A 27451-nucleotide genomic window follows, 5' to 3' on the forward strand; every position below is an offset into this window, starting at 1 on the left:
TATACAGTATAGAGAGATTTTACAAATATCTCAAATGAAAACATGCTTTTTATTTGTGCTCCATAGAACCTTGCACCTTGTTACAAGAAACAGCTCCTAGATATCTGTAAGAAATAAATATCCATGATTTAGGGAAATGATTCAGAATAATTTCAACCAACATCTCTAATATTTAAGGATTTAAACAAATATTTTTTTTAAAAAAAAAAGGCCAAAGAGGAGAAATCAGACAGATTTATTCTCTTGGTGGAGAAAGACAATGTCTATCATCTGTAACATTTCAAATTAGACTCATAAAATTAAACTAGTCCATACTGTGTAGAAATTTCTAAACCAACCAGGGAAATGGACCAGGTGACCTAGTATTTTCACCATTCTAATTACTAGGTTCTTTGAATTTCTCTCTTTCAGAAACCTGCTTTTATCTTTGCAATAATGATCCAAGAGATTAAAAGAAGGTCTTTGAGTGACTGGATTTGCCTACTCAAGTTCATGCAGAATCTATTGATGTACCATTGCTGTCTTGTCAAAAAGCACTTACAACATTAGTTAGTATAAGGTGTAATTAGGACAAGAGAAGAGACAGGTGAGAGGAGAACATGCAGTTTTCTTGGTTTTATGTTTTGTATTTCTGTTTATGAGGATGGTGGGTTTTGTAAACAAAAGAAAGCATATATGAGGGCTGCTTCTGTCCCTAGAGGTTGGCTGTGTCAGTTGGGATTTCAGCTGGTGCTACACTTCCAAATGGCATTGAGGTTTGAAAGCACACAGTTATTGCTCAAACTCTCGGTCCCTGTAGTCAACAGTTTGCTTGTTCTAAGTAGCTGCAGGGTCCAGTCGGGTGTTGAAAGAATGGGGGTGGAGAGTGGCACAAATCAAAGCTGGAAGAGAGAGGAACAAAGTACAATTATGCTGATTGTTCCATTTGACAAGAAATAATATTAAAGCAACTATAACCTAACAAAAAGATACATTTATTCAATTATGCAGCCACAGAATGAGCTGGATTTACTGCCTGAAAACTTCAGCAACGTTTTGGCCTATATGGTTATCAGAGACATCTACAACCACTATCTCATTTCAACCAGACCACTAGGAAGGCTGGCTTGAACAAGTGGTTTAGAGGAATCATATGCAGCTACTGAGAATGGAAATAAAACTAGAGAGCTGTCCATGGAGGTCTGGAATCGGGGACAGTCTGGACTCTCGGTTAACGTGTTGGCAAAGCACCTCGCTCAGTTCAGTTGACTTATGTCAAGAACAGATCTATTAAGAGTATTTCAAAATTCCCTTTATGGACCTACGTGGAGCCCCAAATTCTCTGAGGTCGTAGTGGGAGAAAGTCACAAAATGAAGCAAGACTATTAGGTTTCACTTGGTTTATCTCCTTCAGGAGAGATCAGTTGCTCCCTGAGAACAATATATTCTTTTCCACAGATTGCCTTTATTTCTACCTATTGTAGAGACCAGTACCACCCTTACCCCACAGAAAATTCAGTAAAAACAACAGCTATTCATTCTGAAATCTAAAAGCATTTTAGTTCTATTTTAGCTTGAACTTTGGTTATATAAATTTCTATTTTATTTGAAACAGTCAACATCTCACAAACAGTTTTATATAGGCATAAAAATGAAGTAATGAGTATTTCTAAACCTTGGCTGTCTGAGAAGATTTTAGATTTATTTTTATTTTACATTTATATTTATGTCAGGTTTACATTTATTTTTCTAGCTTTCATGGATACGTAAATCTCCTTCTTCCTCCCTTTTATCATTTGTTTCATTATACTGAGAAATCTACCCCTGGGGACCAATAATCATCTCACTAATGTAAAAATAATTTAATAAAATCAAATTTAATTGTTTCAACAAAGAAACAAAAAATTCCTAGTAAATATTAAACATTATTAATAGTAAATGTTTGATATTTTCCTATTATTAGAAAATGAAATTATCTATAGTCAGTGCTTATAAAGGATGTTCTATGCCTTAATGTATATTATTGTTGTATACATGCAGTCAGTGAAGTCAGACGTCTCCAATAATCTCAGTAAATTCTATAGTCTTACACTTATTAGGCATCTACCATACTTAAGTCTTTTTAAAAAGGATTAAAAAACTGAGACCATTTTGCTTGAGCTATAGGGAGCCATCTCTGGAGGTATATGCTTTCTATTCTGGTAGTGAGAACTCTGACTGATAACTTCATCATAGTCAGTATCAAGGTCAGCAAAATGTGAAAGGATCCTTTTTTTATAAATAAAACTTGGTATGCCTGTTTGCTTTTAATTTTTTTAAATTTTTTATTGTATATATTTAAGGTGTACATGATGTTTTGGTATACTTAATCTTGATATAAATAGTACAAATTACTACAATCAAGCAAAGTAACATACTCATCATCTCATATAGTGACCTTTCTTTTTGTGTGTGCATGTATGGTAAGAGTACCTCAAAATCTACTTTCTTGGCAAATTACCAGCACGTAATACAATGTTATTAAATATTGTCTTCATGTTGTACATTAGAGCTCTAGACTGAGTCATCCTTCATAACTACCACTTTGTACAGAAAGAAAAATACTGCACTATCTCACTTATATGTGGGATCTTACAAAAGTGCAAATACATAGAAACAGGGAGTAAAATGGTGGGGTGGCAATAGGAAGACGTAGGTCAAAATGATTTTTAAAATTTGTTTTAAACAGCCACATGCTTGTATGCATACGACACCTGTAAAAACTCATAACCTGGTTCTTGCCTTTTTAATAAATAGAGAACCAGATTCTAAAATCTCTACAACTCAACAGTGGGAAGTAGAATGAGCCGCATCTAAGGATAGTACTCCCTCTAATCGCAGACTGAGGGCTAGAAATGAAACAAGCTCAGGCAGGAAGCTTGACAGGGAAAAGCAAAACTGCTGGATAAGGACAAGCAAGCTGCAGAATAGGGACAAGCAAAGCTGCTGGATAGGGGCAAGGAATGCTGAGAAGATGCAGGGAATGCTCTCTGGGATGTAGAAGATGAACTATCAGGGAGCAGGTAAGAGTAAAGATAAATGCTAGCCATCAACTGGCTATGCAGAAGGACTATGGGGAATTGTCTAGGGCAACTAAGACTGTGGCTAATGAAAATCCATGAATTTATAAGAAAATGCGTGACATTCCTTAGGAGGGGGTGAGAAACTATATTTGGATCACTACGGCTTACAGTTACTAAGTAGAAGTAACAGACTAAAGAAACAAGTCTTCCTCTTTGTCATTTTCCAATCTTGCTCTAAGCAAGGTGTGGTAAAATGTACATGAAGATAGAATTGAATCTGCATCTTTCATGCAGAGTTAGGGAAGTGGTATTTGGTTTCTTTTTTTAAGTACAGGTAAATGGAGTACCTGTCCTTCTTATGTATCCTCTGTTTCTTTATCCTGAATAAACCCCACCTATCTATGTCACTCTACATAGCGGCACTATTCTCTATGTTTCTGGGGATTGAACTCATCCTCTTAGAGATTATCTTGCTGTTTATTCTAAACAGAGATAAGACAAACCACAAAACAAAGCTAATGGATCAGTAAAGACTATAGGCTTTAAAATACTCATGATCTAAATCAATGGTCACCCAGCTCCAATTAAGGGACAAATCTAACTCAATACAGCTTGGTTGTGTAAAGCAACTTTTATTTGAATAAACTATGCACTTATTCATTTATATATTATCTATGGTTCTTTTTGCATTACAACAGCAGAGTTGAATAACTGCAATAAAGACCATGTAATAGTTATATTAATAAATATCTAAATATAACATTAAGTATATAAATATATAAATATATTTATATTTATAATAGGTTTATAAAGCCTACAATATTTACAATTTGGCATTTGAGAGAAAACGTTTGTTGACCCCTTATCTAAATAAAGGTATAAGGGCTTCCCTGCCTACATTTGAATCCAGGTTGGGCCTGCCACCTAACTAGCTGTGCAATGTTGGAGTATGTTACTTAACCTCTCTGAGACTTAGTTTTCTCACCTCTAAAATGGTAATAATGACAGAATACCTTTCCAGGATGCTATGAGGATCCTGGATCCTCTGTATCCCAGTGGTGCCTATTATTAACTAGTATTATTCCTCTAAAATGCTATATGCAAGGATAGGTTGTAACATCCTCATCCTTTTTTCTGGGATATACAGGTTTCAGATACTTGGAGGCATTTGGAATGAGCTCACCATTAAACTCTGAGAAAACCACATTTCTATAATGTGATTAAAATGAAAACAAATTTAGTTTAATTAAACATTGAGGCTGGCAATTGTGCATTGGGCAGAAGCATATTTCTAGTAAATGTTTAATAATGGGATTACAGACTATTCTGCATGTACTGGGATGTAGAAAACAAGAGTAAATTTGCATGTGAATTTATATTATATCTGTCAACCAAATGAATCTGAGCTCTATATTCAAGGTAAACTGGAGTGCTCCTGGAAGACAGCTGGAAAAGTGGGTAACAAAGGGATTGGGGTGTGAGAAGAAACAAATCTTTGTGGAATCCCAGGGTTGACACTTGCTGGACAAGTGACTGCAGCAAATGAGGTCAACCTCTCTGAGCCTTGGTTTATTTATCTCTAAAGGAGGGATATTAGTACTTCCATTTGGAACCATTGGGAAGTTGACACTAAGTGAAATAATGCATGATGAATGTGATGTTTATTATGTTGATGGTGTCACAGGTGTATACATATATCCACATGCATCAAATTTTATACACTAAATATATGCAGGGGTTTTTTTTGCATATAAATCATACCTCTATAAAGCTGTAACAATTTTTTAAAAAGGGAAAAATAAATCCCTGCCCATTACTTCCCTTAATGTAAAAGTTGTAGGTTGTCACATTTTACACTTGTGTGTATCTAGGTAGGGGAACATAGCTTAGTAGCATTGATTCAGAGAATCCAAGGTTCCAAGGTCACAGCCCACATTTCAGCCCATGCTCACCCCTATCTTGTCTTTAGGCGCCATCAGGCATATATTTATGTGTGCCTGCGGTTGAACCCAGATCTCACCCCAATAATAACACCTTATGTCACCGTTAGGAATTGCAGAACAAGGTAGTGTAGTGCACAGGAGCATTGGGTTTGCCTTGCAAGACACCAGCTTGATCCTGGGAGAGTTAACTAATCTTATAAGCCTCCTATTCTCAATTGTGAAATGATGATTTAAAAAAAAGTATCTACACCTTAGGGCTATTAAGAAGACAATACAAGAACTTAGCACACTGCCTGGCATTTAATAACTGCTCAATAAAGTTTAGGTATTAAAATTACCTTGCTGTATACTTATATTTCTCTTCCACTACACTAGAGGATCTTTAAGGAAAGGGGCTGTGTTTTATTTCTCACCATATACCTATCACCTATCACAGATTCCCATGCAAAGTAGATGTGAGTAAATATTTGTTGAATGGTGAATGAATGAATGCATAAAGATATAGCTCCACTCAAACCCACCCCATAGATGAGGTTAATGAAATAGCAACATTTTAATATTCAATGCAACAGTAGTTAGATAAAAGACAAAAAGAAGTTTATAGTGTTTCTGCTATTTGAAAGTGCAACATAAATATTTTGCTAGCCTATTACCAACACATTTCCATTGTTTGATTATACTTCAGCATTTGACTTCTGTTAAATTGGCATTTTCTGTTTAAGCACCTAGTCCCTAAGTCTCCTTATGCAGTAGTATATATCCACTGCTGGCATTTGGCAAACCCCGCCATTGAAGACAGCACAGAGCACCAGGGGCTTACTGAAAAGTTGCAAAAGTATCACGTGGAAAAGAAATGCATCTTATAGAGCAAACTAAATATCACTGGGAATGCAATCAAATCTACATTAACTCCATGAACTGAAAATTAAAAGTGTCTCTTTGTCCTTGACTCTTTCCCTTCTTCCCTTTCTGACCTCCTTTCCCCTCTCTTCAGCCTGCTGGGATATTGACAGGGATTTCAGAGGAGTAGAAAGTCTTTATCTCTTTGAGATGAGCTGCAATATGATTACAATCGATTGAGCGATTTACAGTATACAGCACCTTTCATTACCCTCTCTGCTTTATAGAATTATAAATGACATACTGTATGTGAATATATATTATTATTACTGGATATTTATGTACCACCTTTCTCAAAGAAGCTTAATGTTCCTTTTAGACTTTAAATAACTGGAGGTACCCTGCAACCTTGTGCAAAACTTAAATAAGGAGAGTGAAACTTGGAAACTTTTCCTATGAATAAAACTATGTTCTTGTATGAGTGTTGGGGCATTTGGTGTTCATCCAGTTCTAGGGCAGAAAGAAAATAGTACAGGGCAACTGTATCTTATGGTTGGGATCATAATTTGGTATTTTCATAATTAAAGGCAAATTTTGCAAGCCAGAATTTGTATAAACTACTTAAACTGGAGCTTCCATGTGACAACAGGGAAAACAAAACTTGTAATTCACTAACCAGCTTTGGAATTGTGCACTATTTGATGACTGTTTTAATTTAGGATTTGTGTTATTACAGATGCCTCACACAGAGTGAGGTGTTATTAATATTTTCATACCACACTATTTCAAATGAGTATAATTTAAAATTCACATATAGTGTGACTACACTGTATTTCTAATCTTGGAGGTATTATTTCAAGGATGTGATTTTATATGAATATATGTATTATAGATGGAAATTAAGGAATCCTTTTCCTCATATCTCTAGTTAAATAGTGCCTAGAAGTGACCCTCAAATTTTTCATTACTCATTTCACGGAGTCTCTATAATATTTATATATAGTATTTAACTAGGGCTAAATAAATACTATGTGCCTTTCAATTTATAAAATCTCACCTTCCTCTTTAAGTCCCAAGATAGTCTACTAAAAGTGAGAAAAATATAAACCAGGACCTAGACTAAAACAGGCATCCTATAAAATCCTACAGAAGGTTATAACAAAATTATTCTTTTGCTTAACAACCCTGTAGACCAAATCACTGTCCTATTCACAAATGAATTATAGATAAATAATGTCTTTAGTTAGAATATTTGCTATTATCTGACATACATCTTCATAATTATAATAAGCTCCTTTGTGTATATTTATTTTAATTCCTTTATAAATAACCTTGAGTCATGTATTAATATCTTACAGGCAAGTATCCATGTATTCATATGTTCTCTCTTCCTCTGCCCAACACGTTCTTCTTTTCCATAGGATAAATGTTCATATTAATGCATATACATACACACACATCTATCTATTCTTTTTTGTCTTCTGGGTGGTTATATTTAATTTTAGCATTAGCCCAATCCTACAGTTTGCCTTGAAATGCTTATCAGCTTCTAAGAGACATTTATGGGGGAGAGAAAAAAGCTCTAGGTTTGATAGCAGTAATTGTATTTAACTTGTAAGATACAAGGCTATTTATCTTGAGGCTGGGAATTCACAGAGGACGAAGGAGGTTTGCTTGATAAAACAAAAATTAAAGAGAAAAAATACTAAGCACCTTCTTGCCACTCTCCCATCCATCCTTCCAGCAAGACCATTAAACAGTAAAACCGACTGTCATTTAAAAGCCCTTCCTGTCTACTTAGATGTGGCACTAGGAGGTAAAATGGGACCATGAAAGAAAAGAGGCTGCCAATGCCACAAAATGCCTGAGCAATGGTATGGATAAAGGCAAACGCCTATAGGTGCCCAGGGAAAGTGCCGACTTCTAGACTTGGCCGAAAATGGAGATTTTACTTGATAGAAGAATTCTAGAACTTAACTTGAGAGAAAAATTCTAAATTGTCAAGACTTGGGTTAAGGCCAGAATTTCTAGGGTATGTAACTGTTCCAGGGTATTCAAAAGAATCTAAGGAAGGAGTAGAATGTAATTAAAAATTAGGGTTCTTAAGTCAAGTGGCCCTGGGTTGGATATCACCATTTCCAAAACTAAACTAAACTAAACCTAAACTCCCTTGGACTATTCTGTAAAATGGAAATAAGACCAACAGTGACCTCAGGGATGTTTCAAGGCTGAGGAGGAGGTTGCGTATGAAGTGGCGAGTATGTAGCAAATGCTCCACAAATGGCAGCCATCACCATTGAGTTTGGCTGAGGGATGGTGGATGGAACCATCTGCCCCTTCCTATACCTCTGAGACGAAGTGCTCACTCAGTGCGCATTCCTCACTTTTGCACCATTTTTACCATTGTGGAATTCTGCATGAAGGATGAGAAAGCAAGATGGAAGCTCACTTTGGGTCCCCTATTCCCTACTCACTTTGCTAAGTAGACCTAAGTGTAGAAAGTCTTCTCATGAGAAGAAAATGAGCCCATGATGCATCCAGGTGGCAGATAATCCTGATAAAACACCTGTAACTACAATTATCATTCATGTACCATTTTAGTGTATCCAAAGAACTTTCCACCTTCTGAAACAAAACAATAATCATAATCCCCATTTTACAGGTAAGACAGCAGGTTTCTCAGGATCAAGTTTGTTGATGGGTTTGCACCATAGCTATGTCGTCAGAGCGTACAAATACAGCTTGAGATCTATTTAGGAAATGTATCTCTAGCCAGTCTTTTTTTTTTTTTTTGAAGTGCTTTATATTAAATATCAATCTGAATATTCATTTGTTTTTAATGGGAGAGTATACATACACATAATCGTGGAGATCAAAGCACAGGGAAACTTCTCAGCAATAGGAACTTGCTTAAAGTTGTGGGCAAGTTGGTAAATGGTAGAGTCAGGAACCCAGACAGTCTGACTTCAGAACTCTTATGCTTAATCCTTAATCTTCACCCTCTATTGCCTCTCCAACAACCCCATGAATAGAGTGGAGTTGTCCTTGTGATTATGTAACAACAAAACTCATTATTAGATGAGTTCATAAGGCACATTAAGCCAAACACCCATTATTTTATTAATGATACAAATGAAGATTTACATGATAAAAAATAGTTAAAAGGAAAAAAGAGATGGTATGTTCTAGTCTTGCTCTGGCCAATACTAACCACCAACCTACTACAGCCTTGTAGTGTTGGCATGAGGATTGAACGGGAAGTGTGTTTAAAGCCTTCAGTGCCTAGGACAAAATAGTTATACAATAAAATAAAAATTTCAGGATCTCAGTCATACCAGCAACATTTGTTTATAGCTACATATGGTTAGTGGCTACCATAGTGAACAGAATCAGAAAAGGATGTTTTTAGCTTCTACATATCAGTGATTCTCAAACTTAGCTGCCTATAGAATCATCTTGGGAGCTTTCTAAAAGCACCAATGCCTGGATCAGTGCTTCTCAAATTTTTTAATGCACACGTATCACCTGGGGATCTTGTTAAAGCACAGATCCTGATTCAGTAGGTCTAGGGTGGTGCCTGAGAGTCTGCATTTTTAACAAGCTCCTAGGAGATGCTGATCTTGCTGATCCAAGGACCACATACCAGACCAGTTAAATTAGATGACCTGGAGCTGGGCCCTGAGTGCTTGCAGTGGATTCACATCCCCATGGAATTCCTACTTGCAGCCAGGTTAAAGTCCAGTGCTTTACATAAAAATTTATATATAAATAACTATTGAAAAAGATCTGTTACCAAAGACTATCTGTAGAATGTGGAAATTCCCTTGGAAATAAAACTCACAAACTCGTGAATTCATTCTTGACAAACTGGAAAGAATGACTGTTTAGTAGTACAAGTTTTTAGGATGCACTAGTTTGGTTAATTGATACATTTTGTGACTGAAAATTTGAATAACTTATTTATAAGATGGCTTGAAATTGTACCTGGCAATGTCCAAATACATTCATTAACTGAGCTGCTCTGTGGTTGCTTGACATCTCTGCAGTCCTGAAACCATGTTCAAATATGTCTTTCCCTCTTGACTGTATTCATATTTCTCATTCCTTTTGGAGGACTTCACTATGTTTTTTTCTCCCCTGTTGAACTGAAAGAGGCACTAGTCCTGAATGGATGAATAAGCAGGTAGATGGGGCTTGTTTTAATGCTTGCTTCAAATCTGGCAAGGCCTCAAATGTTTGCAGGCAAAGATGGAAAGAAAAGAAAACCTCCTGGCTAGGAATTAATGAAAACCCCAGGCCTGAGAAATTTCAGCATCATGTCAAGTACATAGACTTGTTTTTAATCCTTCAAAGTCTTGATAATCTAGGATGAGATGTGGACAGAAAAATCACTCTTATATTCCGATGTATACTATCTAAATTATAAAAGAATCAAGTATTTGAAGCCAAACATGTTGGAGACTTTCTCTAAGTCAGTGGTTCTCAACTGGGGGTGATTTTGCACCCCAGAAGGCATCTGACATTTGTGGAAACATGCTACTTGAATCTAGTGGGTGAAAGTCATAGGTGCTGCTAAATATCCTGCAATGTACAAGACAGCCTCCCCACAACACGCACAGAGCAGAGAATTATCCAGCTCCAAGTATCAATGGGTTGAGAAATCTTACTAGCTAAACTAGACCAGGCCGGGACTTCTACTTGAAAATACTTTTTTATGGAAAAAAATGTAGTATCTTTATCACTAAAGTCATGATTCTGAGAAATAGGAAAGTGGGCAGAAAGTTTGAGGCAGTACAGTCTGAAGATCAGGACAGGAGTCTTGGCTCTGCCTCTTTAACTATATGATACAGGGCAAGTTATTTAGCTTCATGGAGCCTTAATCATGTAACCTTAAAATGCATGGAACTGGGGATCATTCTCCTAAGTAAAGTATCACAAGAATGGAAAAATAACACATGGACTCACCATTAAATTGGAATGAATAGAATAACACTTATGTGCACATATGGAAATAAAACTGATTGGAAATCTTGATGGGTTTGGGGAAGAGGGGATGGGTAAATTCACACTAACAAGTACAAGGTGCACTATCTAGGTGATGGGTGCACATAACTTTGACTCAAACTGTACAAAAGCAATTTATGTAACCAAAATGTTTGTATCCCGGTGATACTCTGAAATAAAATAAAATAAAATAAAAGGTATGGAGGGTATAATAATACCAAACCCAGTCCCTGACAGTATGGAAGTGAAGCTCAAATGTAATAATGTGTATATGAACGTATTTTGAGCATCAGTAAGCACTATAGCAGTGTTTTCTTTTTCAACGCCCATAAAGACAGGTTCTATGGAATTTGATGCATTCAAACATAAAGAAAGTTTTCTAATCTAGTGTCTTTGAAAGGGAGCTAATGTTACATCCTTTTCATGTTCTGAGTTGGATGGTCAAACAGGATTTAAACATAGGTCATCAGTGAATGTTTTATTGCCTAGAGAAGAGGAATTCATTCAAGAGCACTTCAACTGAGTTGGTATGCAATATCAAGAAAAAGATCAGTGGAGACCCTGCTTTCCTCAGCACCCCCTGGGGTGGAAAGATGGAAAATCCTACATACTGAAGCTGCTTACTAGTCTTTATTTCCCAGGAAGCCTGGCTCTGACCTGAGAAGTCCTTACTGCACCATGCTCAGGGGACCAATAGCACTGACGACACCACCAGCCACCCACTCACAGCAGATTGAGGATCTTGAACAATCCCAGACAGCTCAGCCTTCCAGGGGGCCTTGAGCTGTGGCTAAAATTAATTCCTCATGTTCATGTCACCTTTCACCTCCCCTCCCTTGTCCTCACCACTGCATTGTGTAGAGACAGCAATCAGAGGCTTTATAAGGAACATTTGTCAGTGCCTGGATGCTAGCTCTGGGCTGATTCCTCTTTTATTCCCCTCTCCTGTTCCTTAGCTTTTCTATTTTCAGTTTCAAAGAAAGAAGTTGCTTTTGAGTTCCACCTCCCAGAATTAAGTGATATAAGATTCCGATTGCTACAGAACTATTTTCATTTTGTTTCCTTCCTGATTCACAAAGAGCCCATGCTACATGCCCTGTGCCCAGCTGGGTTCTAAATATTTCACGGTGGGATGTTTCAGTAAAGCCCCATAAAATCCTATAAATGCCCATAAGAAGATTCTGGAGTTGACCCATTCATCCTGGTGCACAGTTGATTCATTCGGATCTGGGGAGCAGGAACAATTCCCTGAGAGTGTGCCCTTAGGATGAGATAACCAAAGTGAATATTCTGTAGGAGCTACTCTATATTTCTTTACTGTTAAAACATTGGCAGTAGACAAGAAGCAAGAATGAATTCCTCTTGATGCTTTCTAAACTTAGCTATCAATAAAGCAGACTGGTTTGGGAAAAAAGAGGAGACATCATTTTTGCAGAAATTGTGTCAAAATTGCCTTACCAGGTTGGTGGCTTTGTTCTTCGATGCCCAAATGCAGGGGGCATTTTGATCTCATGATTTAAAATAAATTAAATGTTGCCAGACTGTGCTAATGGCATTTTAAATTGATCCTTTCAATAGCACAGGAAAGCAGGCAGGAGAGAAGATAAGGTATCTGAGTTCAAAAGGTGAGCCGCTTCTAGGAAGTCTTGCCAGAGTGGAACATAAAATTCAAATGTTAGACTCAATCTAGGATATCTGTACCCCTTCTTAATCTAGGCAACAAGGTAAGGTAATAGCTTCTTTAAATACTCAGTATTCATTCAACTACCTCATGGGAACACATTGCCATTGTTCAAGGAGGACAGCTTGGGCTCATTGGTGCTAATAAAACTTTTCTTTTTTAAACGAGGATTTTTGACTCCACATCTCCCAAAAACCACTTTTGTGTGATCATTGGAACTGACCTCTGAAATATGATACTCCTTTAAAGAAATAAATCAATCTAAGATGACACAAGAAGAAAGCCGCTCATTTCTAGCTATGCATTTTTCAAAATATCCCTCAATTTGCTATGGGAGCAATAGTGAAAATTGTGCCCAACTGGGAACAGAAGAATCTCGTCCTGTTCTTTCTTCATTTACTATGTGACCTTAGGAAAGGCGTAGCATCTGTATAGGTCTTTAATTTGAAATAGAGAAGAAAAATAACTAACCTACCCAATTTTTAGGGTATTTAATAGTCAAAATGAAGTAATTTGTGTTAGCAAATATGTCATTAGTTCAAAACGCTACCCAAATGTTTGGTGATCCTCACAGCTAACACTTACTGAATACTGACTTAATTATCCCAGTATTATGTTGACCATTTTCCATGTGTTCAACTCACCTAATTTTCACATTAACCTGGGAAGTATTATCATTACCCCATTTTCCAGACTAGGAAACAGAGGCTCAGAGAGGTTCAATAACTTGGTGTGAAGTTTGGAACTGGATCACCAAATAGGAAGAATAAACACCTGCTTAAAGAATAAACAAAACAGAGAAAGCTGAAACATGAGAATTTGGGAAGAAAGAAATCTGATATATTTTTAAAGCATTACAAAAAATCATCACGGGAGAAAAATCAGAACTGTTGGAAATTCTTACACTTATTTTACTATTCTATATTGTTGTATTATGAATTTCATGTGGAGAGGGAACCAAATATTTCAATGCTTAGAGCACTTCAATTCTTAATTCAACTTCCTTAAACTCATAAGTGATGAAGCCAAGATTCCAACTTTAGCCAGCTGGCTCCAAGATCCATACTTATAACTGCTATACTGTACCCTATGCTATAATAATAGCACATATTATTACTAAATAACAGTTGGCCATGATAGTAATAGTTTTCAAGAGGAAGCGATGCCATTAAAAAAAAAGGTTTATTCTGTTTTGAAAACATATAGGAAGCAACCCATAATTTGGAACGAATGACACAAAGAAACAGGCACACAGCAAGTGTCCCTGGTTTTCTTACATATCTGTGTCTTTGGAATGACCATTAAACAGCCTTCTTACTGCTGGCATCAAACTCTATTGGCTCAAGGCAAGTGGCTAACATCAATATAGAAATCCTGGAAAATCCTAACAGAAACACGACAAACCCCACAGCAGCACCAGCAGGGCCAATGATGATATACATGGAGAGAGAGATCGATTTTTCCTAGGAGCCAATGAACAGCTTTTAAGATCCTGGGCTATTTTGATTCCTCTCAGCCCCTCCTTCCATCCCTTAGGCTTTAAGCAATGAGCATTTAAAAGTTAGGTCTATTAGCCAATAGTGAATTTGGATGATGATAAGAATTCATAGCAACTGCTAACACCTCTGTCTTTCTTCAAATGCTCAAAGACCACCTCCTAAGGTCATTTTTGTACTTTAAGAAATTCTGAGACCTCCAGCAATGGCTATTTTATCAAAACCAAGATGGTAGACTATAGGTGGGGCTTTTTGCTTCCACATCTCTGGGGTCTTGCGTGCTGTTTGTGGATGTTCTCATAATTCCTAAACCAGATATAGGGGGACTCTGGCTATCAGTCCAACAGCACAGATACTTCTGATTGACTTTTTTTAAATGAAATACATTTTATTGAAATTTATGTCTATAACATAGTATTACAGTGGCATTAAGCAAAGCATAATTCTCCAATGAGCATTTTCATTATTTTATTTTTAAGAAGTGAAATATAATTGACTTTTAAAGAAAATCAATGCTGAGTTAGGCATGAAGGTACAATCAAAACCTGCAAGCCATTCAAAAGTTTTGGGCCACAAATAGGCAAATTTACTTTGCAAATTTCTCTTGCAGCTTGATAATTAGTAACTAAATGGCTTTTAGACTTCTGGAAATGTGCTTCAGGCTTGATTGTCACTGTGCCCTCCTCATTGTAAAGGAAGTGAGAGGAGAATGGTGAGAAAATAGTGGGGAGTTTGGCACGTAGGATAGAGTTAGACATAGCATCATGTCCACATTAGTGAAAATACAATATTCTGAGCTATTCTCTTGTATCTATCAGGTGACAATGTAATTGTGGAGCAAAAGCCCTTTGCTAAAGTGTTTTCCCCTTTCTTCCTGGCATTTCCATAATCAAGCTTCAAGTCTCTTTTCCTGGGAGAAGGGAGAGACTAGAGGGAAAGCTAAGGAATCATTTGAATGGTCTCTTTTAAAGAAAGCAACCTTTTCTCCCACTGTCCTTTGTTCAGCCATCTGGCTCTGGCAATTTGCTGCTGAATGCTTCTTGATAGTAAAATTTAAACAGATGATTAACCCCTTTCCCTCCCATGCCAGCACGCTTGCTATTAAAACAACTATGAGGGGGGGGCGGAGCAAGATGGCGGACGAATAACACCGCCAGACAGAGGGTCTCTACAGAAAAGACCAATTCTAGCAGAAACTAGAGGAAAGAAGCAAGAAGACGAGCATACAGCGGACAAGGGCCGGAAGGAGGGGTACCTGAGACTCCACGGGAGGAGGCTGCGGAGGAGAACTGGAGGCTGAGACCACCGGAGCAGCCCGGAGACCAGCGGCAAGGGTAGGTGGAATTGCTGTTTCCCCTCCCCTGCATTCGGGACTGCTGGCGGACTCCCCAGTGGGTGGAGAGACCTGCGGACATCAGCCCAGAGACTGCTGCCGCTTGCCAACGGTGAGCCTGTAGCAGACGTGGCACCAGGTTCCCAACTTCCTCCGGGCACCTCCGTGTGCACAGACCCGAGCCGCGCGGCAGGCGCCATATTGCCTCCTCCTCCCCTCCGCCGACCCTACCCGCGGCTGCCCAGAGAGACAATACAGCCACCAGCCGGAGGCACCTCCAGGGAACGGGACCCCGCCCGCCCTCCCAGGTGCTGCTGGCACCGTGTTCCCAGGAAAACGGTGCCGACTCAGAGGCTGAGAGACATAGATCCAGCTTGGGCTCCCTGTGGGTGAATTAGGACCGGAAATCCTCTCCCTGGTGGGAATACAGTTTGAACTCTGGGACCCAGAGGTTGGACCTGCAGACCAGATCCCCTGCACCGAGGGCTAGCATTGCCCTGGGCACAGAAGGATTATACGCGAACAGCCTACTGAGGGCTGTGTGCCTCCAGGGGCGGATCGGCGTCCTAGAGGGCAACCCTCCTCCCAGGAGGAGGCCGTGCGCCCAACCCAGGTGGCGTTCCTGTGCAGGGAACCTCCCCGCCGGCACCACAGTCCGGGGAGGCCTGGTGGCTTGTGGTCTGGCCTGCTGGCAGAGGCCCAGGAGTAGCTGCAGAGTTGGGGAGGGTGGAAAGAAGCGAGGCCTGCTGCAGACTGCGGGTCTCAGACAGCCCCACCCCCACCTCCAGACTTTCTGGCTGAGCGGGACCATTCCAGCCCTGCCCTGACAGCTTTCCCTGTAAGCTGAGAACAGAACTTTGACCCCTGCTAACGGCCTGAGGGCAGGCTTACCCAACCCAGCTCCGCCCAGAACGAGAGCTGATAACAGGACTCAAAATCAACACCATAGCCTGTTCCTCCAAGCAAACGCCACCTACTGACAGGGGCGGCACCTTGCACAGCCTTTCCACAGCATCCACTGACTCAATATACAGGGAGTGGTCCAATTTCACCCACAGGCACCACCTAACGCCTCAGAAACTAAACAAGGTGTGTGAATACCCAAACAATAACCTAAGGAAAGAAACAACAACTGATCGACATGGGAAGAAGTCAGCGAAAGAACTCAGGAAATATGAAGAACCAAACGGAAAACACACCCCCAAGGAGGAGCACCAGCCCCCTAGAAACGGACACCGACCAAAATCAGGCAACCAATATGACAGAAAAGGAATTTCGTATGTGGATCATAAGAACACTCACCCAGCTGCAACAACAACTCAATAACCAACACCAAGAAAACACAAAAAACCTCCAAGAAATGGAACAAAGGTTCAACAAAGAGATTGACACAGTGAAGAAAACTTTAACCGAAGTCCTGGAGATGAAGAATCAACTCAGAGAACTACAAAATACTGTGGAAAGTCTCAAGAACAGGGTATTTTACTAAAAATAAAAGGGTGGAGATCAATAAAAGGGTAGATCAAGCAGAAGAAAGAATCTCAGAGCTTGAAGATAACACCTTCCAATTAAATAAATCAGTCACAGAAATACAGCAGAGAAACAAGAGAAAAGACCAAAGCCTACAAGAGCTGTGGGATTATGTGAAAAAACCTAACGTGAGGGTCATAGGTTTAGCCGAAGGGGAGGAAGACAACACTCAAGGGCTGGACAAGCTTTTTGAAGATATAATAGAGGAAAATTTCCCAGGCCTTGCTCAAAATCTCGATATACAAGTTCAAGAAGCCCAGAGGACCCCTGGGAGATTCAATGCAAACAGGAAGACGTCACGTCATGCAGTCATCAGACTGACCAAAGTATCAACTAAAGAGGCCCTTCTAAGAGCTGTAAGACAAAAGAAGCAAGTGACATACAAGGGAAAGCCAATTCGAATAACATCAGACTTCTCTAATGAGACTTTACAAGCAAGGAGAGACTGGGGCCCCATTCTCACTCTTTTGAAACAAAACAATGCCCAGCCTAGAATATTATTCCCTGCAAAACTAAGCTTCATATATGAAGGAGAAATAAAAACATTCTCAGACAAGCAAAGGCTCAGAGAATTCACCAAGACAAGACCAGCCCTACAAGAAGTACTTAAAACAGCGTTATGCACGGAACATCATAATAATAATCCATGGATATAAAAACAACCAAAACCCAAAGATATTAAAGGCCAGATATTACAATGGCTCAAGACAGAAATCATAGCAACAACATCCAACCCAACAGAATGATCAGTAATCTACCTTACCTATCAGTTCTCTCAATAAATGTGAATGGCTTAAACTCTCCACTCAAGAGACATAGGCTGGCTGAATGGATAAGAAAATACAGGCCAAGTATATGCTGTCTTCAGGAAACACATTTAACCTGCAAGGATGCACATAGACTAAAAATAAAAGGGTGGAGATCAATATTCCAAGCAAATAGAAACCAAAAGAAGGCTGGTGTGGCAGTTCTAATTTCAGACGATTTAGTTTTTAAACCAACAAAAGTAGTAAAAGACAAAGAGGGTCATTATATAATGGTGAAGGGCACAGTCCAACAAGAAGAGATAACAATTTTAAATATATATGCACCCAACTTAGGTGCACCCAGATTCATAAAGCAAACCTTACTGGAGCTAAGCAAATGGATTAATAGCAACTCCATAATCGCCGGAGATTTCAACACCCCACTGACGGCACGAGACAGATCCTCCAAACAGAAAATTAATAAAGAAATAATGGACTTAAACAAAACTCTAGAACAATTGGGTCTGACAGACATCTACAGAACATTCTACCCAAAATCCACTGAATATACGTTCTTCTCATCAGCTCACGGGACATTCTCTAAGATTGACCATATCCTAGGACACAAAGAAAATCTCAAGAAATTTAAAAAAATAGAAATCATACCATGTACTTTCTCAGATCACAGTGGAATAAAACTAGAAATCAACCCTAACAGAAACTCACATTTCTACACAAAAACGTGGAAATTAAACAACCTCCTACTAAATGATTACTTCGTAAATGAAGAAATCAAGACGGAAATAAAAAACTTCTATGAAGAAAACGACAATGGAGAGACAAGTTATCAACTCCTCTGGGACACAGCTAAAGCAGTTCTGAGAGGAAAGTTTATCTCCATAAATGCCTATAACCAAAAGGCAAGAAGATCACAAATAGACAATCTAATGAAACGACTCAAAGAGCTGGAAAAAGAAGAACAGACCAACCCCAAACCCAGCAGAAGAAGTGAAATCAACAAGATCAAATCAGAACTAAACGAAATTGAAAACAGGAAAGCTATTCAGGAGATTAATAAAACAAAAAGTTGGTTCTTTGAAAAAATAAACAAAATTGACACGCCATTGGCTAAGCTAACGAAAAGCAGAAAAGAGAAATCTCTAATAAGCTCCATCAGGAATGAAAAAGGAGATATCACAACTGATCCCAAAGAGATACAAGATACAATTTATGAATACTACAAAAATCTTTATGCACACAAACTGGAAAATGTGGAGGAAATGGACAAATTTCTAGAAACACACAGCCTCCCTAGGCTCAACCAGGAAGAAATAGATTCCCTGAACAGACCAATCTCAACAGCTGAAATAGAAACAGCAATTAAAATTCTCCCTAAAAAGAAAAGTCCCGGTCCAGATGGCTTCACACCTGAATTTTACCATACTTACAAAGAAGAACTAGTACCTATCTTGCAGAAACTATTCCACAACATCGAGAAGAACGGAAACCTCCCCGACACCTTTTATGAAGCGAATATTACTCTGATACCAAAACCAGGAAAGGATGCAACAAAAAAAGAAAACTACAGACCAATATCCCTAATGAATATAGATGCAAAAATTTTCAACAAAATCTTAGCTAACCGAATCCAGACACTTATCAAAAAAATAATCCACCACGACCAAGTGGGCTTCATCCCAGGGATGCAGGGATGGTTCAACATACGTAAATCTATAAATGCAATTCACCACATCAACAGAAGCAAAAACAAAGACCACATGATTCTTTCAATAGATGCAGAAAAAGCTTTTGACAAAATTCAACACCCTTTCATGATACGAACACTTAAGAAAATAGGCATAGAAGGGACATACCTAAAAATGATACAAGCCATATATGACAGACCCGTAGCCAACATCATACTGAATGGGGAAAGACTGAAATCATTCCCACTTAGAACTGGAACCAGACAAGGCTGCCCACTATCTCCACTTCTATTCAACATAGTGCTGGAAGTCTTGGCTACAGCAATCAGACAGGAAAATGGAATCAAAGGTATCCAAATAGGGGCAGAAGAGATCAAACTTTCACTGTTTGCTGATGATATGATATTGTATCTAGAAAACCCCAAGGATTCAACCAAGAAACTCCTGGAACTGATCAATGAATTTAGTAAAGTCTCAGGATACAAAATTAATACACAGAAATCAGAGGCATTCATATACGCCAACAACAATCTAATTGAGAACCAAATCAAAGACTCAATTCCCTTCACAATAGCAACAAAGAAATTAAAGTACCTAGGAATATATTTAACCAAAGAGGTAAAAGACCTCTACAGGGAGAACTATGAAACACTGAGGAAGGAAATAGCAGAGGATGTAAACAGATGGAAATCCATACCATGCTCGTGGATCGGCAGACTCAATATCGTCAAAATGTCTATACTACCCAAACTGATCTACAGATTCAATGCAATACCTATTAAAATCCCATCAGTATTCTTCACAGATATAGAAAAAATAATTTTACGCTTCGTATGGAACCAAAGAAGACCCCGAATATCAAGAGCAATTCTAGGCAACAAAAACAAAATGGGAGGCATTAATATGCCAGATATTAAACTATACTACAAAGCTGTAGTAATTAAAACAATATGGTATTGGCACAAAAACAGGAATATTGACCAGTGGAACAGATGTGAGAATCCTGATATAAAACCATCCTCATATAGCCGTCTCATCTTTGACAAAGCAGACAAAAACATACGCTGGGGAAAAGAATCCCTCTTCAATAAATGGTGCTGGGAAAACTGGATAGCCACCTGTAGAAGGCTAAAACAGGACCCACACCTTTCACCTCTCACAAAAACCAACTCACGCTGGATAACAGACTTAAACCTAAGATATGAAACTATTAGAACTCTAGAGGAAAAAGTTGGAAACACTCTCCTAGACATCGGCCTGGGCAAAGAGTTTATGAAGAAGTCCCCAAAGGCAATCACAGCAGCAACAAAAATAAATAAATGGGACATGATCAAACTACAAAGCTTCTGCACAGCCAAAGAAATAGTCACGAAAGTAAACAGACAACCTACAGAATGGGAGAAAATTTTTGCATCCTATGCATCCGATAAGGGACTGATAACTAGAATATACTTAGAACTCACGAAAATTAGGAAGAAAAAATCAAATAACCCCATTAAAAAGTGGGCAAAGGACTTGAACAGAAATTTTTCTAAAGAAGACAGAAGAATGGCCAACAAACATATGAAGAAATGCTCAACATCTCTAATCATCAGGGAAATGCAAATCAAAACCACAATGAGATATCACTTAACCCCAGTGAGAATGGCCTTTATCAAAAAATCTCCAAACAATAAATGCTGGCGTGGTTGCGGAGAGAGAGGAACACTCCTACACTGCTGGTGGGACTGCAAACTAGTTCAACCTCTGTGGAAAGCAATATGGAGATACCTTAAAGCGATACAAGTGAATCTACCATTTGATCCAGCAATCCCATTGCTGGGCATCTACCCAAATGATCCAGTGACACTCTACAAAAAAGACACCTGCACTCGAATGTTTATAGCAGCACAATTCATAATTGCAAGGCTGTGGAAACAGCCCAAGTGCCCATCAATCAAAGAATGGATTAATAAAATGTGGTATATGTACACCATGGAGTACTATTCAGCTCTAAGAAACAATGGTGATATAGCACACCTTATATTTTCCTGGTTAGAGCTGGAACCCATACTACTAAGTGAAGTATCCCAAGAATGGAAAAACAAGCACCAGATATATTCTCCAGCAAACTGGTATTAACTGAGTAGCACCTAAGTGGACACATAGGTGCTACAGTAATAGGGTATTGGGCAGGTGGGAGGGGGGAGGGGGGCGGGTATATACATACATAGTGAGTGAGATGTGCACCATCTGGGGGATGGTCATGATGGAGACTCAGACTTTTGGGGGGAGGGGGGGAAATGGGCATTTATTGAAACCTTAAAATCTGTACCCCCATAATATGCCAAAATAAAAAAAAATAATTAAAAAAAAAAAAAAAAAAAAAAACAACAACTATGAGGACCAACCTCTGAATATCAAGGCAGGTTGAGAGAAAAACAATAATTGGCAAAGTCAATCAAATGAATAACATTACACCCTTATTTTTTTCTCTCACTGTCACCCTGACTTGCTGTTCATCAATTCCAATTTAACAAAACTTCCTTTCACAGTCTTTCTGGAACCTCTGGCTGTCTGTACCTTCAACCACACCTGACTAAATGACATCACAAAGTCCAGATCTCAAGTTGATGATCCCATAATTATTGACAATAGCTCGAGATGGTTTCCTTCTCTCCTCTACCACCATATGCAGCACCCAGGAAAACCTACAGTGATTGTCTTCAGTATGAGCCAGTCAGGCAGTATCAGTTAAAGGTTGACAAAAAGTGTTCAGTGCATAGTTAGTAAGTCTCCAGAAGTTCCCTACGCTGGATCAAGTCCTCAAGAAATAACTGATCTTCAAAAAACATGGATGTGAGCTTCACTCAGTGTTTTGTGATTTGGTGACAGGCATGAGAAAATCACCATTTAGAAGTGAAAATGGGAAAGTAAAAGAGAGTGTGACTATTAAGAGTACAACAGGTACCTGTAGGGTAATGTTCATTCACTGGCCAGTTGTCCACCTGCAGCGTGGCATTGCCTCCATTCCTGGTGAAGCGCACCACGTGGTATTTACCATCATTTACGGGGGTTCTCTCCTCTTTGATGGAGATGTCAACTGTGCCAATATTGAACACGACTCCAATTTTCCCCTGTTCCTGTAATAAAGAAACACAAAAGGCATAGTTATCACCAACCACAAGGTTTTCTCCCTTTCAAGTTGATCCTCCAACTAGCAATAAACCTGTAGGTGCCCAGAGGGAGCTGTCAGCATGAAGTTAATAATAGTATTCTATATTTCTCCATAGGCTTTCATCCTGAACATAAAAACCAATGGCATAAAGCCACCCAAATTGCTCTCACAGGCTGCACTACCCAAGTTACACCATTCAATTGCCCTCCACAGATATCAAGCCTGGAACTACCTAGCAACTATGCAATGACAATGCAAAGTTCATTTATCTGAGATGAATTAGGCCTGTTTTCTAAGAGAGACCAGAAAGACACTGAAACCTAAATCATTTCTCAATTCTGATTTTCAATTCAAGAGCAAATATGAGCTTGTCTGCATGTTTGGGGGCAATCAAATCAAAGGGGAGAAGTATAGAATGGTTAGGAGCCAATGTCAGAGTGGCTGGTATTATAGACTAATCATTCTTTCTGCAGGTCTAAACCCTATGGAAAACGTATCCTCAGTAGAGGCCAGTGAGACTAAGCTGGAGTTTTCACAAGCAGACAGCTGCCACTTCTCCCATACTTGTAGCCCTACTCTTCATGTTAACAACAAAGAGAGATGTAACACTCAATGCTGTCGCTAATGCACATAGCAGAAGAGAACCTCTGTGGCCAAGAAAGACTTATAAGAATGGAAATTGCAATGAATTTGAGAAAACTAACACTATGGCAATGAAGATGATAACTGTGGAGATGGTGATGGTGCTAGGGATGGCATCATCCGCCTCCTGGATGATGCACAAAAACACCAAAGCATAAATAATAATGCTATTAAAACTCTTACTCTTCTCCTCTAACAATTGGCTACTACCATGAGTTGAGATTAGTATTCACAATGAGGTGTAAAATGAAAGTACTCTTACTGATGAAATACAATCAGCCTCTCACAATCTCTTGGAAAGGCATCACAGCATTGCAGGGTGTCAGCAGGATTGGCAAGAGGTTGAGAACACAGGATAATAAAATTTAGTTGGAATTCTGACATTCTACAGGACTGAGTCACAATATTTATTCACTAGACTTTGTCATCTTTTATGTCCTTATTCAAGAAGTAGAAGGAGAAAAAGGAAGAGAGAAAGAGGAGAAGAATATGTGAAAAGAATTTCAGAATCCATATAAATTAGATACAGAAAAGATTTCACTGAATAACAGGTTTAATAATTTGTTTCATTCATTCATTCATTCAATAAATACATAAATGCAATATTCATTAAACACCTACAATGCTTAAAGTCAAGAAATTAAGGCTTCTGGTGGGATACACACTGGTTTCCATAGAGTTTGGTACCTTTCACTTATTTTCCTAAAAGAGAGGTTTTCCTCAACTTGTCATTTGTCATTTAGTATGTGAATTCATCTTATATGCAATGAAAGGATAGACAGGTACCCAGGAGGCTTGATATTAGAAGGGAGAAATATGGACTGATTGACTAAAGATGTTGTCAGCATTCAAGGATGCTGAGATGCAGAAGAGATATCATTATTTCCTCTATGCCCTGATAACATAGTATACAGTGTGAAATGATGTCTGCAATTACCATGTTCTGTTCTCTGGGAAAGGTGACCCAGGTGCCTCCCCAAATGGTAACTAAACACACTCATGATTTCTTAAATCTCTGTTTATTGAGACCACTATGTTCTCAGTTTTGTTTTGTTTTATCTCTGCATCTCTACACTAAGCAAAGTATCTAGCATTAAATTGTAATGCATGAATAAATAAACCTGATTATGGGTTCTTTTTGTGGCTTTTATGATCATAATTAATACTATCATCCATTTTATTCTTCCTCCTTGATTCTCAAGGAATTCAGAAATGGCAACACGACTTTTCTGCTTTCTCTTTTCTAAGGGTGTGTGTGTGTGTGTGTGTGTGTTGGTACCCAATCACCCTCATGCCTAAATAAGCAAGGCTATAATAACCTGAGTCATAACCTGCTTAGCAGAATGAAAGGACTGGAGGAGTTGAGAAAGCAGGACTGCAGACTCCATTACTCCTCTGCCCGCCCCGCAGATGTGGGCTGTTTATTGCGCCACTGTTCTACAATGAGAACCCAGTACATAAATCTTGAATGCATAGAAAGGATGGCTGGTGATTCAATTCACCTCTGAGTCACTAATTAATCATGGATGGAGAACAGTTTTAGGAAGGAGAGAGGAGACCTTTAAACCAGCGTTCTGCAGCTTTTCAGCAACAGCAGTGGCAAAGTACAGTTCTGGCTCAGTGAGTTGGCTGATCAGCGAGATACAGTCTTGTGCAGATTCTCTGCAAGATCCATATTAGATTTGGGAAAAGAAAAGATTTAATCTCTGCCAGAATAAATATTTGGTCCTTATCTTAGGCACCACACATTTGCCATTGTAATCACTGTTTCAGAGAGATCTCCTTAATCCTGTTAGCATGCCACCAAAGTCAGTGGAGCCCCTTACCCAGGTGTTTCATTTCCCACAGTGGTAAATGTGGCTGTGCTAGACCTCAGATGTGGTCTCTGTACTTGTAGTAATAAGATTTCATTACTGCAACCTCCTTGCCATTTGTCATGGGACCACGGTGGCATTATAATCTGCAGCTAAATGCTTTGTTTCAGTTCATTACAAGTCATGGAAGCCTTGTGGCAAATACCCATGTAGTTGCCCAGGCTCCAATCTATCATGCTCAGCTGCCATGAAAATCAACTCCGCTGGCTCATGTGTCTATGGAAGAGAAGAAACAAGAGAGGGAATACACTGGCTTTGGAGTTAGCCCTGACTGACCTTGGGCAAGTTACTTTTCTGAATTCATTTCTTGATAATACATGATGGGGACAAGATGTCAGCTTTACATACATCGTAGGGTTATTGTAAGGATAAAAATAATATGATTCATATGATGAATATGACAGTACTTTATCAGTAATAAAACATTACGTAAATATAAGAGATAAATGAGATCGGGAGAAGGGACCATCCAATCATTCTACCATGTATATATAACACTCTGTGATTATTGGAGAAGTTAATTGGTTCAACAGGATAAATGTGGGTTTTAGCACAGCATGGTTCCAATGACAGCTTTGGCTTTTAAAGCTGGATGACCCTGGTCTGGTTATTTAACTTCTGGTTTTTCTCCTTTAAAGGGATGTGTGGAGGGGAGGAGAGGCCAATTGCTACCTCTGAAGGATTACAAGAGAGCACATACGTGTGAAGCACCTGGCATGTGGCTGTGCATATTTTTGGACCTCAATAAATGTCAGTCTTCTTTCCTTTCATTAGTGTAATTGAAAGTAGTGGCATGAGTATAGGACCGGTTGGTTTGGCGGACACTGTCATCAAGACGTATTGTGAAATTAAATGTGAATTTTAGCAAACAGAATATATTTTAAAAAATTTATACAGGGTTGATTTCCTGTCACTGTTTTGGAGTTGCTATCTCTCCACATTCTTTGGTGCCTTTTATAAGTCTCTCTAAGACAAGCAAAGTGTAGCTGCAAAACCAGCATGTCTATCACTTTGAATAACCCCTCACCCATCACCACTAAAGTTGCTACCAAGGCAATCACTTCAATCTATGTTCTTCCTTGATATTAAAAACAAAGACAAACAGTAAATCAGAAGACATTCCCAAAGAATCCTCAAGTGCATTCAGGAATAAAGCTGAATAGCACAGAAAACAGCTGTCTTTAAATAGCCAGTAAATCATTCTTCATCAATATCGACTGTTTACGAGCCCACCTGGTTCCCCAAATTAATCCAGCACCAGCTTTCTGATGCTCTATCAGCCATCATAGTTATTGCTGCCGAGATGCTTCAAGAGATGCTACCAACACCACGGTCAGGTGTTAGGAGGAGGCATGCACGGAGGCAAGAAAAATCCTCAGGAATAAAGATCTCCCTGAAGGCTATCTCTTCATTCATTCCAGAATGTCCCCGGGGAGGGCAGAATGCACCATCCTCTATTATAGAAAATTGCAGTTGACAGAAACAGAACTGGGATTTTCAAATGCATGCCGCGAGGTGTACAATGGAAGCAGCTCTCAGTATCTTCACGGCTAGGCTTCACAGAATTTCTTAGTTCAGTTCTAGGCAATAACACAAGGAAAACAACATGTAAACGATGCCTCCTGTGGCCCGGGTACTAGAAGGCCTTCCATACCCATTGCAAAGTCTGGATCATAGTAAATAAAGTAATAAGTGTCACTGTTTACCACATTGTTCTAATTCTTCCCCGCTATGGGCTCACAGTAAGAGAGACCTTCAGGCTTGCCTTGTGGTGGGTGGGGCCAAGAGACCAATGTTAACTAATAAATGGGATGTCATTTCTGAGCCATCAGGGTGAGATCCACCAGAGTTCTCTATTTTGCTGTCACCCACTGCGCCCAGCAAGTTTCTGGTAGTGGTTGTTTTGTCAGTGTGTGTCACTGAGTGAGGAAGGCAACATGCCAGCTTTTGATGGACACAGAGGGTGACTGAAGAAAGCTTGGTGGCTTTACACCACCGAGTGTTTAAGGCTGCTTGTTACTGCAGCGTAATCCAGACTATCTGGGTGGACAGAGAGTGTTGTCAGTAAATATTTTTGCATATAATTATTTTTAAAATCTCACAATTACCCACCAGGGAATTCACACAATAAAAGGCTTATTTAAAACTGGAATCCCTGGCCGGGCGTGGTGGCTCACGCCTGTAATCCTAGCTCTTGGGAGGCCGAGGCGGGCGGATTGCTCAAGGTCAGGAGTTCAAAACCAGCCTGAGCAAGAGCGAGACCCCGTCTCTACTATAAATAGAAAGAAATTAATTGGCCAACTGATATATATATAAAAAATTAGCCGGGCATGGTGGCGCATGCCTGTAGTCCCAGCTACCCGGGAGGCTGAGGCAGAAGGATCACTCGAGCCCAGGAGTTTGAGGTTGCTGTGAGCTAGGCTGACGCCACGGCACTCACTCTAGCCTGGGCAACAAA

At 39.2% G+C, this 27451-nt stretch overlaps 1 protein-coding gene across 23 annotated transcripts in view; it reads right to left on the minus strand.

Annotated features, from left to right (window-relative positions):
- NRXN3 (neurexin 3) overlaps nt 1-27451 on the minus strand; it is a 1566790-nt gene that overhangs the window by 177053 nt on the left and 1362286 nt on the right. For all 23 annotated transcript variants that reach the window (XR_012919693.1, XM_012756837.3, XM_076003830.1 and 20 more), the window contains one exon: nt 22271-22442. Coding sequence is in view for 22 of the 23 variants with exons in the window: in XM_012756837.3 (XP_012612291.1) it covers nt 22271-22442 (172 nt within the window). In the remaining variant the exon portion in view is untranslated. The remainder of the gene's footprint in view (nt 1-22270; nt 22443-27451) is intronic.

The sequence above is a fragment of the Microcebus murinus genome, chromosome 6 (assembly GCF_040939455.1).
Source record: "Microcebus murinus isolate Inina chromosome 6, M.murinus_Inina_mat1.0, whole genome shotgun sequence".
Taxonomy (NCBI): Eukaryota; Metazoa; Chordata; class Mammalia; order Primates; family Cheirogaleidae; genus Microcebus; species Microcebus murinus.